The sequence below is a fragment of the Polypterus senegalus genome, chromosome 15, assembly GCF_016835505.1.
Source record: "Polypterus senegalus isolate Bchr_013 chromosome 15, ASM1683550v1, whole genome shotgun sequence".
Lineage (NCBI taxonomy): Eukaryota > Metazoa > Chordata > Cladistia > Polypteriformes > Polypteridae > Polypterus > Polypterus senegalus.
In genome coordinates this window covers 91626320-91640203 of record NC_053168.1, presented here as the reverse complement: position 1 = coordinate 91640203, position 13884 = coordinate 91626320, and the positions used below count along the sequence as shown (strand labels likewise).

Below are 13884 nucleotides of genomic sequence, written 5' to 3'. Positions count from 1 at the left end.
TTTTTCAGTTTTAAAATGGAAGGCAGTTTTGGTATCAATAAAAGAGATCAGAAAAAATAAACTATTTTTCACTTTTGTTATTTGTTTATGGGCAAGAGAATTTAACTGGCGGACAAGTGGATTTTCCAAGTTTACTTGTTCGTGGACAAGTAGAAACAAATTTGATTTCCACACCCCTGGTGACAAACATGCAAAAGAATAAGAAATCAGGAAGGGGGCAAATAGTTTTTCACACCACTGTATAACAACAATAAGCATACATTGTCATAACTTTTTCACAGTTTATTTTTGGTTGTTATTTAAAATATATTAAGTAATGAAATTAAACCTTATGTATATTTTGTAGTCTGCAAGTAATGTTCATTTCTGCCATGTTTTGTTTTAACATTTTGTTTGATTTCTCTCATTATGCCTTTCTTATATTTCAAAAACGAAAAAAACAGTGTGTTGCTTTCGATTGTGAATTAATTTACTTTTTACAGTTCATCATATATTTTGAATACCGTAGATCCTGGAATATAAGCCGACTCGGTATATTAGCCGATCCCCTTCTCTAACTACTAAATTACATGTATTTGCCGATGACCGATATTTAAGCCGACCCCCTTCTCCAAGCAAAATTTTCTAAATTTCCTTAAAAGTGTCTCATCAGGTTTATTTATCATGTTTATCGGCGAGAATTTGAGACTGGCGGCATTTTTAATGGAAACCATGAAGTAATTGCAGAGAAGTTTGGTAAAATGAAACCTTTGTGTTGAAACTATATACGCAAATACGGTACATTGGCGGGTGGATTTCCAGGGACTCGTTATTAATTTGATTAACGTAAATACGCAATACAGTGGACCCTTGACTTACAAACTTAATTCCTTCGCGAAAGCTAACCCATAATGCGTTCCGAACCTCCCACTGCAACACTTACTTAACTTTTTCATAATAAAAAAGGGTTGTATAATGTGCATAATTTACCAAAACACCAATAATTTTTCTAATGTGCTAACCAAAAAGTTATAAAAAGTGCCTAGCCTACCAGAAGTAGGCTAGATTAAGCTAGGAGCATGGCGGCGCGCATGGTCGCAGCAGCTCAGGGCTCTCCTTTTCAGTACACTTTTTTGTTGTTTTTGTACTTTTTTTTTCCTTGTTTGTGCACGATTGGCTCAGCGAACATCCGCTACACCCATCAGAACCTTATAGACATCGGTGTCCAGAGCCAGACATCTGTTTCGAGTGTTTTTCATCACAGGCACAACATCCCAGACAACATAGCAAGACCAGCGGGTTGTTGGGTCTAGGAGACGACACAGACGGAGGAGGGAAAGAAAGCAGAAGTGGGGCCACAGATCCGGCATTATGCTAAGGCTAAAAAAACAACCATACAATCCCTATACAAAACTTTTTTTCTGCACTGAAGGAGCTGCTTTTAATCTCATTGTAGATGTGTATAGTGACAATAAAAGGCATTCTATTCTAGAAACAACAATTTCATACTGTACTCACCATTTAATTTGACATCTTTGGGCTGCAGGAAGGGAGGAGGAGGAGAATGAAACGGAAGGTGGTTATTGTTTAGAAGGAGCCTCCTTATGCAAATCTTTATAAAATTGTCGAGATGGTGGATTTCGACATGCTGTACATATTAGCGAGATCGGTCACACGAACAGCACTCTCATATTTCCACATAATTTCCATCTTCGTTTCGATTGTGATCGCTTTCTTTACCTTCTCTTCCTTCCTTAGCAATTACTGTATGTGTCTTGCTTACATGGTCTTAATGAATTATATATGTAAATCATGGCAATGAACAAAATTATATCCACAAACACATGTATCTGGGCTCCGACTGACGCTACTAACGCTCTCGGTTGTTTGTTTACAATCGCAAGTGGATACACGCGTGACCGCATCCGGTCGTAAATCAAGATGTTGATCGTAAATCAAAACAAAAATTTTTATTTTAAACTTCCCGATAATTTATTATAAATTTTATTAATAAAATCAACAACTAAAACACTTTTTTGAATAAATTCTTTATTTAATTTAAAGTACCGGCATGCAAAGTTACTTCTTCTTCTGAAAGATGACTCTGTGGTTTAGTCATTATTTACTTCCGTATTCATCGGCAAAACCGGCATTGCGCTGGAAATCTTGAATCTGAAACGATACTTGTTGTATAAACCGACCCCCAAACTCCAAGCCAAAAATCTAGGATGAAATTCTCAGCTTATATAACAGGATCCACGGTATATGTTCTTATAGTGTTAGCCACACTCAGTGCAACCTTCCCCTTAAAAACGCAGCAGCAATAATAAGTAGATAGTCAGAAATTAATGAAGTAGCTAGAAACTTCGAAAAATTTCCTAAATGTAAATATTCTGTGTGTTCCTCTGTAAGTGTGAATTTATACAGATTTAACCAAAACATTTTCTTAAGGAATACTCCATCTAAATCATTTTTTTTAAATATTACTTAACCCATGTAGTTTGTATTGATGTTTGAAGAAAATTTTTGATTTCTTGTTTTCATGGAGAATAATAAATACAAACTTTCTGACGTTAATAGACATCTATGGTGACTAACTCTGGAACACATCTAACAATTTAAAAACACCATTTGATGAGATCCATGTTTGATTTCATGAGGTTTTCTCATAACTGTATTATGATTCAAAGCTGTTTATTTTTTTAATAGTGCTGCGAATCTCTTAAGGTCTATTGAGTGGGTATTAGTTGAATAACTTTATGCAGCATTCTCTGTCTGTATTATTCATTTTTTGCCACTTAAGATACTTCAAGATGCCTGACTTTACCTGGTAAATTAATGTACAGTGAACCCTCGTTTATCACGGTTAATCCGTTCCAGACTCTACCGTGCTAAATGAATTTTCGCGAAGTAGGATTCTTTATTTATAAATTGAATATTTTCGCAGTTAGAGTATAGAAAACCTGTTTTATGACCTTCTAAATCCATTTTTTTAACATTATTAGAGCCCTCTAGACATGAAATAACACCCTTTAGTCACCATTACACTCAGATACCCAATATATTAGACAAAATAAGAGAAAATAAGACATATTAGACGTTACAAATATCATATTATTAGGTTCACTCGCCTTTTATCCTCAATTTTTGTGCGCTCCATGTGTCCATTAGGCATGTAAGTATAGGGAATGAGAACATCAAAGTGCCCATTCATAACATCTCCCGAAAACCTAAGTTTTTTTTTAGCCCCTCAAGTGCCTGTCCAAAGTCGTACAATGTCAGCCCGAATCTGTACCGCTAAAGAGCGAGTTTCATGCACTAAATAAGCTATAGATGAGAATAAGCAAGCACCATCTCCCCTGATATTTACTACGCAGTGAGGCATTTGTACTCCATCAACATTAATTATTTCCAGAGACATAATTTTGTCTATTTTTCCAGCGCATTGCGCACAAAAGCAAGGGAACAGTTACAGCACCAGAACTCTGCTCACATCGCGTCGCTTCGTACCTCAAGCCGCAAGTAGTAAGTCTGTAATAAGCGGAATACCGCTACACTTTGCACTCACGGGAAAGATGGACCATCCTGAACGCTTTTATCTAGTAGATTATTGTACTGTCCATTTAATTGCACACAACCACTAACCTATGAAGGCACGACCTCAGTAGGAGAGTCTTCAGAGGTGGTGCAGTATCTTCAGCAGGTGCGTTGTTGTCTTCAGTGAAGAAGTACTAGGAGTAGGCAGTGGGTGTCTGGGTGCGCGGCTGAAGAACATCTTGATAGGCAGTTGCTGGCGCTGTCTTTTCATATGCGTGAGGAGGCTTTTGTAGGGTATTGCCATCTTTAATCATATCCAAGAGTTTCACCTTCTCCTGGATAGTAAGCATCTTCCTCCGGCGCTTTTTTTTTTTTTAGTCAGAACGCTTAGAAAAAGCAGCATGTTTAGGAACCATCGTATGGCTTAGATAAAAGTTCTCAGAAAGTGAAGCCGTGAAAGTCAAAGCGTGATATAGCGAGGGATCACTGTAATTTCTAAAACTATAAAACAGGCAATTTTTATCCAGGTCTAATTTAAAATAATAGTGTATTTATTGTGTATGTTAAACTTAATTATTCATCACCAGAGACCAAAGCTCAGTTGTGAAATTCTATGGGAGCTTTGCTTTTAACAGGAAAAGGAATGTCCTTGAATTGGAGATAAAACAAGACTATACATCACCAGGAACACAGAAATATGTGGTAAGTAGCATTAAGTAGTAATTTAGAAAGTATATGTGTTTTTAAAAGGGAAAATAGCACAGCAAACCAAATACACTCTATATAGATGTTGTCCTCTCCTCTCCAACATATATCTTGGGTCAAAGTAAGCAAAACTCTCTCTCTCACACACACACGCACATATATATATACTGTGTGTGTGTGTATGTATATTTATTTGACCCCTCACTGATTTTGTAAGTTTGTCCAATGACAAAAAATGAAAAGTCTCAGAACAGTATCATTTCAATGGTAGGTTTATTTCAACAGTGGCAGATTGCACATCAAAAGGAAAATCGAAAAATAACTTTAAATAAAAGATAGAAATTGATTTGCATTTCATTGAGGGAAATAAGTTTTGAACCCCTACCAACCATTAAGAGTTCTGGCTCCCACAGAGTGGTTAGACACTTCTACTCAATTAGTCACCCTCATTAAGGACACCTGTCTTAACTAGTCACCTGTATAAAAGACACCTGTCCACAGAATCAATCAATCAAGCAGACTCCACACTCTACAACATGGGAAAGACCAAAGAGCTGTCCAAGGATGTCAGAGACAAAATTGTAGACCTGCACAAGGCTGGAATGGGCTACAAAACCATTAGCAAGCTTTGGGAGAGAAGGTGACAACTGTTGGTGCGATTGTTGAAAATGGAAGGAGCACAAAATGACCATCAATCGACCTCGCTCTGGGGCTCCACGCAAGATCTCACCTCGTGGGGTGTCAATGGTTCTGAAAAGGTGAAAAAGAATCCTAGAACTACGGGAGGAGTTAGTTAATGACCTCAAATTAGCAGGGACCACAGTCACAAGAAAACCATTGGAAACACATTACACGCAATGGATTAAAATCCTGCAGGGCTCAAGGTCCCCTGCTCAAGAAGGCACATCTGCAGGCCCGTCTGAAGTTTGCCAATGAACACCTGAATGATTCAGAGAGTGACTGGGAGAAGGTGCTGTGGTCTGATGAGACCAAAATAGAGCTCTTTGGCATTAACTCAACTCGCTGTGTTTGGAGGAAGAAAAATGCTGCCTATGACCCCAAAACACCGTCCCCACCGTCAAGCATGGGGGTGGAAACATTTTGCTTTGGGGTGTTTTTCTGCTAAGGGCACAGGACAACTTAATCGCATTAACGGAAAATGGACTGGAGCCATGTATCGTGAAATCCTGAGCGACAATCTCCTTCCCTCTGCCAGGAAACTGAAAATGGGTCGTGGATGGGTGTTCCAGCACGACAATGACCCAAAACATACAGCAAAGGCAACAAAGGAGTGGCTCAAGAAGAAGCACATTAAGGTCATGGAGTGGCCTAGTCAGTCTCGGACCTTAATCCAATAGAAAACCTATGGAGGGAGCTCAAGCTCAGAGTAGCACAGAGACAGCCTCAAACCTTAGGGATTTAGAGATGATCTGCAAAGAGGAGTGGACCAACATTCCTCCTAAAATGTATGCAAACTTGGTCATCAATTACAAGAAACGTTTGACCTCTGTGCTTGCAAACAAGGGTTTTTCCACTAAGTATTAAGTCTTTTTTGTTAGAGGGTTCAAAACTTATTTCCCTCAATGAAATGCAAATCAATTTCTATCTTTTATTTAAAGTTATTTTTTCGATTTTCCTTTTGATGTGCAATCTGCCACTGTTGAAATAAACCTACCATTGAAATGATACTGTTCTGAGACTTTTCATTTCTTTGTCATTGGACAAACTTACAAAATCAGTGAGGGGTCAAATAATTATTTCCTCCACTGTATATATATATATATATGTGTGTATATATATATATATATATATATATATATATATATATATATATATATATATATATATGTGTGTGTATATATATATATATATATGTATATATATATATATATATATATATATATATGTGTGTGTATATATACAGTGGTGTGAAAAACTATTTGCCCCCTTCCTGATTTCTTATTCTTTTGCATGTTTGTCACACAAAATGTTTCTGATCATCAAACACATTTAACCATTAGTCAAATATAACATAAGTAAACACAAAATGCAGTTTTTAAATGATGGTTTTTATTATTTAGGGAGAAAAAAAATCCAAACCTACATGGCCCTGTGTGAAAAAGTAATTGCCCCTTGTTAAAAATAACCTAACTGTGGTGTATCACACCTGAGTTCAATTTCGTAGCCACCCCAGGCCTGATTACTGCCACACCTGTTTCAATCAAGAAATCACTTAAATAGGAGCTGCCTGACACAGAGAAGTAGACCAAAAGCACCTCAAAAGCTAGACATCATGCCAAGATCCAAAGAAATTCAGGAACAAATGAGAACAGAAGTAATTGAGATCTATCAGTCTGGTAAAGGTTATAAAGCCATTTCTAAAGCTTTGGGACTCCAGCGAACCACAGTGAGAGCCATTATCCACAAATGGCAAAAACATGGAAAAGTGGTGAACCTTCTCAGGAGTGGCCGGCCGACCAAAATTACCCCAAGAGTACAGAGGCGACTCATCCGAGAGGTCACAAAGACCCCAGGACAACGTCTAAAGAACTGCAGGCCTCACTTGCCTCAATTAAGGTCAGTGTTCACGACTCCACCATAAGAAAGAGACTGGGCAAAACGGCCTGCATGGCAGATTTCCAAGACGAAATCACTGTTAAGCAAAAAGAACATTAGGGCTTGTCTCAATTTTGCTAAGAAATATCTCAATGATTGCCAAGACTTTTGGGAAAATACCTTGTGGACTGATGAGACAAAAGTTGAACTTTTTGGAAGGCAAATGTCCCGTTACATCTGGCGTAAAAGGAACACCGCATTTCAGAAAAAGAACATCATACCAACAGTAAAATATGGTGGTGGTAGTGTGATGGTCTGGGGTTGTTTTTCTGCTTCAGGACCTAGAAGGCTTGCTGTGTTAGATGGAACCATGAATTCTTCTGTCTACCAAAAAATCCTGAAGGAGAATGTCCGGCCTTCTGTTCGTCAACTCAAGCTGAAGCGATCTTGGGTGCTGCAACAGGACAATGACCCAAAACACACCAGCAAATCCACCTCTGAATGGCTGAAGAAAAACAAAATGAAGACTTTGGAGTGGCCTAGTCAAAGTCCTGACCTGAATCCAATTGAGATGCTATGGCATGACCTTAAAAAGGCGGTTCATGCTAGAAAACCCTCAAATAAAGCTGAATTACAACAATTCTGCAAAGATGAGTGGGCCAAAATTCCTCCAGAGCTGTAAAGACTCATTGCAAGTTATCGCAAACGCTTGATTGCAGTTATTACTGCTAAGGGTGGCCCAACCAGTTATTAGGTTCAGGGGGCAATTACTTTTTCACACAGGGCCATGTAGGTTTGGATTTTTTTTTCTCCCTAAATAATAAAGACCATCATTTAAAAACTGCATTTTGTGTTTACTTGTGTTATATTTGACTAATGGTTAAATGTGTTTGATGATCAGAAACATTTTGTGTGACAAACATGCAAAAGAATAAGAAATCAGGAAGGGGGCAAATAGTTTTTCACACCACTGTATATATATATATATATATATATATATATATATATATATATATATATATACACACACACACACACACACACACACACACACACAGGTAAGTCCCCAGGTTACAGACTTACGAATGAGGCCACGGCTGCGATGTATGCGCCTCAGTAACTGCCGCTCCGTCATCTTCGGACAGGTGATGTTGCAAGCGGTGGCTGGAGAGGGGCGATTTCGCTGCTCCCGTAGTGTAGTGTCCCTCAGGCAGCTTCCGGCAGCAAGCGGTGACCTGTGGTCCATAGTCACAGGGGCCACAGCTATTGCTCGTGTGCAGGACGATGGTTCGCTGCCCACTCACTACGCTGCCGCAGCTAGTGCTGCTGACTGGATGCAGGCTGGATGGAGGGGGGCGTGGCGTTTAAGTGCCTGCCTAGCACACACGGCTAGTAGTGCTGCAAATGGTGACTCAGTTGTGGCTGAACAGAGGCCATTGAGGGTGAACGGGGCGGCGGGGATAGCATTGTAGCGTGCCTCAGATGCCTGCCTGTTGAATTGGAGTTGGATGATTCACTACCCGCCTTTGGCCGCACCGTGTTCATTCTCGGTGGTGGACCCTGCAGGCAGCATACTGTAGTGGAGGTGACTGTGTGGTGGGCGAGTGATGGACCCCCCCATTGCTGCCCCCAGTCATTCTCAATAGTAAGCCTGCTTGTACTGTTACGCACATAGCAGGAAGTTATCTCTTGTCAGTACATCAAACGTGTTGATGGATGCCTTCCTGCTGTGATAGTGTGTATAGCGCTGTGCAGAAGAGTTCATCTTAACCTTTTGTCTTCACTATTCAAGAACATCCCTGAAACACAAATCTAATGCAAGTGCTGGTAATACAGTAAAGAAGAGAAAAACCATCACTATAGAAAATAAAGTAGAAATAATAAAAATGTCAGAGAGAGGTGAAACTCATTCATTGGCAGAGCACTTGTTTACAGTTGGTCAACAATAGCATTTATTAAAATAATGTACCTGTATATGTATATGTGTGTATATATGTGTGTGTGTATATATATATATATGTATATATATGTGTGTGTGTGTGTGTTTGTAAATATAAAAACACACAAGTGAGTAAAGTAATGTACTCACTCACATATCCGGATTTAAAGGCATTAATAAAGCTGAAAACTATTAATAAACTGAGATAAAATTAGCTAAACTGAGATGAAAAAGTACATTAAACCATTATAGTAGCTGAAAAGATGAACTGAAATAAAGTAATAAATTACAAAATATTCATTATAGTCAATATCATTCTCAGGCTGCCCTTGGCTGCAGTGGCCCCAGAATGAATTAAAATATAAATAACTAGCCAACCCGCGGCGTACTATATGCCGCATAATCAGGCCTGTTTTTTTAATGATTTTTAAGCACTTGGAGAAAATTAACATTTGAAAAATCGGTAATGTAATAAATCAGCAAGAAATGCAAAATTGTAACAATGCACGGAACGAACCCACACACAATCGTCCGTGACTGAAAACTGGCGGACCGTCTTCGCGCCTTTTCCTGCCAGACAGAGGGATGGGGGTGCACGGCGTAGAGTGTGGAATGGGAGGAGAGTAGAAGGATGTCCATTCAGCTCCGTCTGTCATGCTAGTCTGCTGATTTCTCGTTCAGTATGCACTGCCTGCTCATGTGCCCACCTCCAACTCGTCACTTGAGTCGTCGTCTTTACACAGTCCAGATGTACCTGTGACTGACGTAGACTTTTCATTGCTCTGTGCGGTTTTGGCTGCTTTTCTATATATAATCCACCAAGACACCCGACCACGGTAGTAGCAAGGTCGGATGGGGGTGTGTACAAAAGGTTGGGACGCAACCAGTGGGAGCGTATGAGTTGTAGATAGTGTGAATTCCACGGTTTGCAGCCCGAATGGGGTAAAACGGCTTATCCACGCTGGGTAGACACACGCTCAATGTCATGCATAATTATTTATTGAATGCTAAACACTTCTGGAAAGACACGGTGTTCTAAAACGGGTTGGTGTGAGAATACAACAGTAAGCGAATGAAAAGATAAAACTCTAGAGAGAGCAAAATACAATACAATAGTGAACCCGCGGCATAACAAACGCTGCATAATTATTTATTGATGGTTGAACACTTCTGGAAAGACACAGTTGTCTAAAAGGAGGGTTTGAGGATACAACAGAAAGTGAAAGAAAAGATGGAACTCTAGACTTTATTTCCCTGTGCGGTTTTGGCTGCCTTTCTATATATAATCCACCAAGACCCCTGACCACGGTAGCAGCGAGTTGGGAGGGGTGTGTGTACAAAGTGCAGGAGCATCTAAGAAGACGCATGTTTGTCGCGGATGCGAATTGCTGTATGTAGCGTGCAAAACAGTTTGTTATGGTGCACACGGTCGTGCGTCGTAACTGAAAACTCGTTTTTTAAAGACTGCTTACTTCATTGTGTTACAACCTCAGTTGTAAAGGAATGTTTTAAGGACCCCATGGGATACCCCTCGGTTTTGGCTGCTTTTCTATATATAATCCACCAAGATACCCGACCACGGTAGTAGCGCGGTGGGAGGGAGGTGTGCACAAAGGGTAGGGAAGTAATGAGTGGGAGCGTATGAGTCACACTTAGTGTGAATTCCACGGCTTGCAGCCCGAATGGGGTTCGACGGCTTACCCACGCCTCTCTGCGCTGGGTAGACACACGGTCAATCTCATGCGCGTGGCTCAGACGTGGATGTGGACTCTTACAACAAACGAAAGGGAGTAACTGGGTGGTCTAGGTGGTCGGTGAGTTTTTGCGTCCGGGCAAATGGGCAGCCAGTGTGAATGCCTAGAGAGCAAGGGTAGACGCCGGCCAGTGAAAAAGGAGTATTTGTGGGCAGGAAAACGTCTTCTGTGTTCCTGCAGGAACATCTAAGAAGATTCATGTTTGTCGTGGATGCGAATTGCTGTATGTAGCGTGTAAAACAGTTTGCTATGGTGTACGCGGTCGTGTGTCGTAACCGAAAAGTCGGTTTTTAAAGACTGCTTACTTCATTGTGCTTCAACCTCAGTTGTATAGGATTGTTTTAAGGATCCCATGGGATACCCCTCACAAACCGTTTCACACGCTGCATATGGCGATTCACCACTGCGTGAAACATGCCTCTTTGAACAGTCAACGTAGCTCGGAGGTACATGACATTAACCTGACCTACACTGCATGTGGCCTTTACGACAGATGAATATAAATGACGCCATTTTTTCTGTGTCGTCGCATCCGAGTTGCTGGGCGTGGCCCTGCGAGTTGTCATCGTATCCAATGGTCTTGGAGTTGGTGGGCGTGGCTCCTTCCTGCATGCGCCATAGGTGTCTCACTTTTTGGCGGCTTAGTGAATCCACACCCCTTCCGGCGTGCTTTTCATGGTTGTCTTGCCCAATAAAACCATTTCAGGTGACTACCTGTTGAAGCTCATCGAGAGAATGCCAAGACTGTGCAAAGCAGTAATCAGAGCAAAGGGTGGCTATTTTGAAAAAACTAGAATATAAAACATGTTTTCAGTTATTTCACCTTTTTTTGTTAAGTACATAACTCCACATGTGTTCATTCATAGTTTTGATGCCTTCAGTGAGAATCTACCAATGTAAATGGTCATGAAAATAAAGAAAACACATTGAATGAGGAGGTGTGTCCAAACTTTTGGCCTGTACTGTATATAGATTTTTTTCTTTGTCTTGCCACTGGACTGGCTGATGAAATCCTCTTCATACCTTGTTTTATCATTGGAATGCTTTTGAGGACTCCTTTTCTTAAAGCAATAAATCCCCTTTTAAGATGCAGATTATTTTTCTGTTGACTACAGAGATGTATTACATCTCTGTCACCACTCTTGTATTTTACTTTGTACACTTTCCAACCTTTAGGTATACACTATTCAGTTTTAGTGCCTTGAAACTGAAGCTGAAAGAGGTGTGGCCCTTTGTAACAGTTCAGTCTAGATCATCTTGTTGATCTGAAAGTAGATGATGATCAGCAGTGCATTCAGTATATGTAGATTCCAGGTGGCCTAAAATCTTAGTAGTTAAACAAAATCTGTGGTCAAGTCCAGTTCTTTCTGTAGCCAGATCATTTTCTAGATTCTCGCCATCTCTTTCTGTGTCTTTGTCACTAGCCAGCTCAGCGTCAGACTATTTTTTTTGTCCTCTTATCACTGAGGCTTATAAAACCTCTCTTTCTTCACTCAAGCATTTTTTACTGGACACGGAATAAGTACTCATTCTTCCTTAAACCTAACTTTATCCAGACCTAACTTTATCCAGAGGATTTTAAATTGTACAGTTTTAATGCCTCTAATATTCAGAGCTCATAAAACTAAATGCATGCTTTTGATGTCACAGATACAGTATTTTATTGAAGCTTATTCTGTGTTCATGCATGCTGCTTCTATACCATTTGTATGAAGATGTTGCTTTAGAATCATGTCACAAGTGGCAGCTTTTTTCAGAGATGCTGCTTTGAAATCGTGTCGGAAGACAGCAGTGTTGCTTTAATATTATGCTAAACTTGTAAATGGTAATGCCATTTGTGAATGTGCGTGGTATAACTAGAGTGCTAGGAAACTTACAAAGCTGCTATTCTTTGATCCTTAGGCAGTAGGCAGATGCACCAGATTCTTTTCCTTTTCTATGATCCTTTACATTAAAACATTAGAACAGCGTAGACGAGAACAGGTCATTCAGCCCTGCAAAGGTTGCCAAGCTAATCCACTTAATTCTTTTAAAATAATATCAAGTCTAATTTTAAAAGTCCCTAAGGAAATATTGTCTACCACCCTACTTGGTAGCTTATTCCATATGTCTGTGGTTCTCTGTGTAAAGAAAAACGTCCTAATGTTTGTTGAAAATTTACCCTTCTTGATGAACTCATTTTAAAATAACAGTCTTGATACACCGTACTAATTACCTTCATAATTTTACATTCATTTCAATTCTTAATTTTCTTTTTCTCAACACAAGAATCCCTGAAGCCTACGAAAAAAGTCATAATGCCGGCACACCTTCACACCTTGTCATCAGTGTCTTTGCTTTGCAAATATATCAGTCAACACCAGCAGCCTGCTATCCCATCCCCCACAGACGCAAATTAACTTCTCCAAGCTTAAGTCTGTTTATAATAGCAATAACAAAAGCAGCGTGGTACTTAAAACAGTAAATTCAGGGAAAACCCAGGATCGAACCAGCAACCCACTGATTTAGAAGCAGGCGGTCTTGCCTCTAAACCAGCCATGCAACTGTTATTTGGGCTTCAGTATTTACATATTGACATCAACATGTAAATTGATTAATTTCTTTTTCTTAAGTTATATTCTTGAATAAAGGAGCACTTGTTTTGTTATACCTTTTGTGAAAGTGTTTGATATTTGGACTTCAGTCTTCACACGTAATATACAGTACTTCATGTCTGCATTTTGTCATTATTATAACATGAAAAAAGTTTTAGTTTTGTGTTCAACATTTCTTGCCTTGCATTTCCTGTTTCCTACATATACCCGGACCGTTGTGGGCACAGAACACACAGGAAATGTATGTATTCCAAAAAATGATATATTATTGACCCTATATATTTCCAGGCACCTCACACCCAGATAAACAGACTTGTGCTGGGAGAACTTCAGCTGTGTTGGTGTGGGATGGGATTGCATGCTGCTTGTGCTGACTGAAAATGTGTGTCAAGGGTTTATGTATCTAATTGCTAACCTACTTAGGAACTTGAGGATATATATTATCTGGTCCTGCTGATTTGTTTGATTTCATCCTATTTAATCGAAGCAGTAGTACTCCATTTGCAATTTCCAAATCACTCTACCTCATTACTTGTCCTTTTTAATGCTGGGAGGGTATCAGCTTCCTCACATGTGAAGACCTCAGAAAAATGCGAGTTTAGATCATCTTCTGTTTCACTGTATTTTTAAAACCCCTTTACTATTCCTGATGCACTTCACCTCCTCCTTTACTGTTCTTTTATTACTAAAATATTGAAAGAATCTCTTTGGGTCATCTTTTTGCCTTTTCTGCTCTATTCCTGTCTTAACTGCCTTTTAGCTTCCCTAATTTTCTTCTTAATGGTTGCTAACATGCTCTTGTGCGCCCTACGATTCCCGG

The 13884-nt window shown here is 39.7% G+C and overlaps 1 protein-coding gene across 3 annotated transcripts in view; it reads left to right on the top strand.

Moving 5' to 3' along the window:
* The window catches only part of taf2 (TAF2 RNA polymerase II, TATA box binding protein (TBP)-associated factor), a 379690-nt gene that overhangs the window by 121405 nt on the left and 244401 nt on the right, over positions 1-13884 (top strand). For all 3 annotated transcript variants that reach the window (XR_005630659.1, XM_039736433.1, XM_039736434.1), the window contains one exon: positions 4104-4218. Coding sequence is in view for 2 of the 3 variants with exons in the window: in XM_039736433.1 (XP_039592367.1) it covers positions 4104-4218 (115 nt within the window). In the remaining variant the exon portion in view is untranslated. The remainder of the gene's footprint in view (positions 1-4103; positions 4219-13884) is intronic.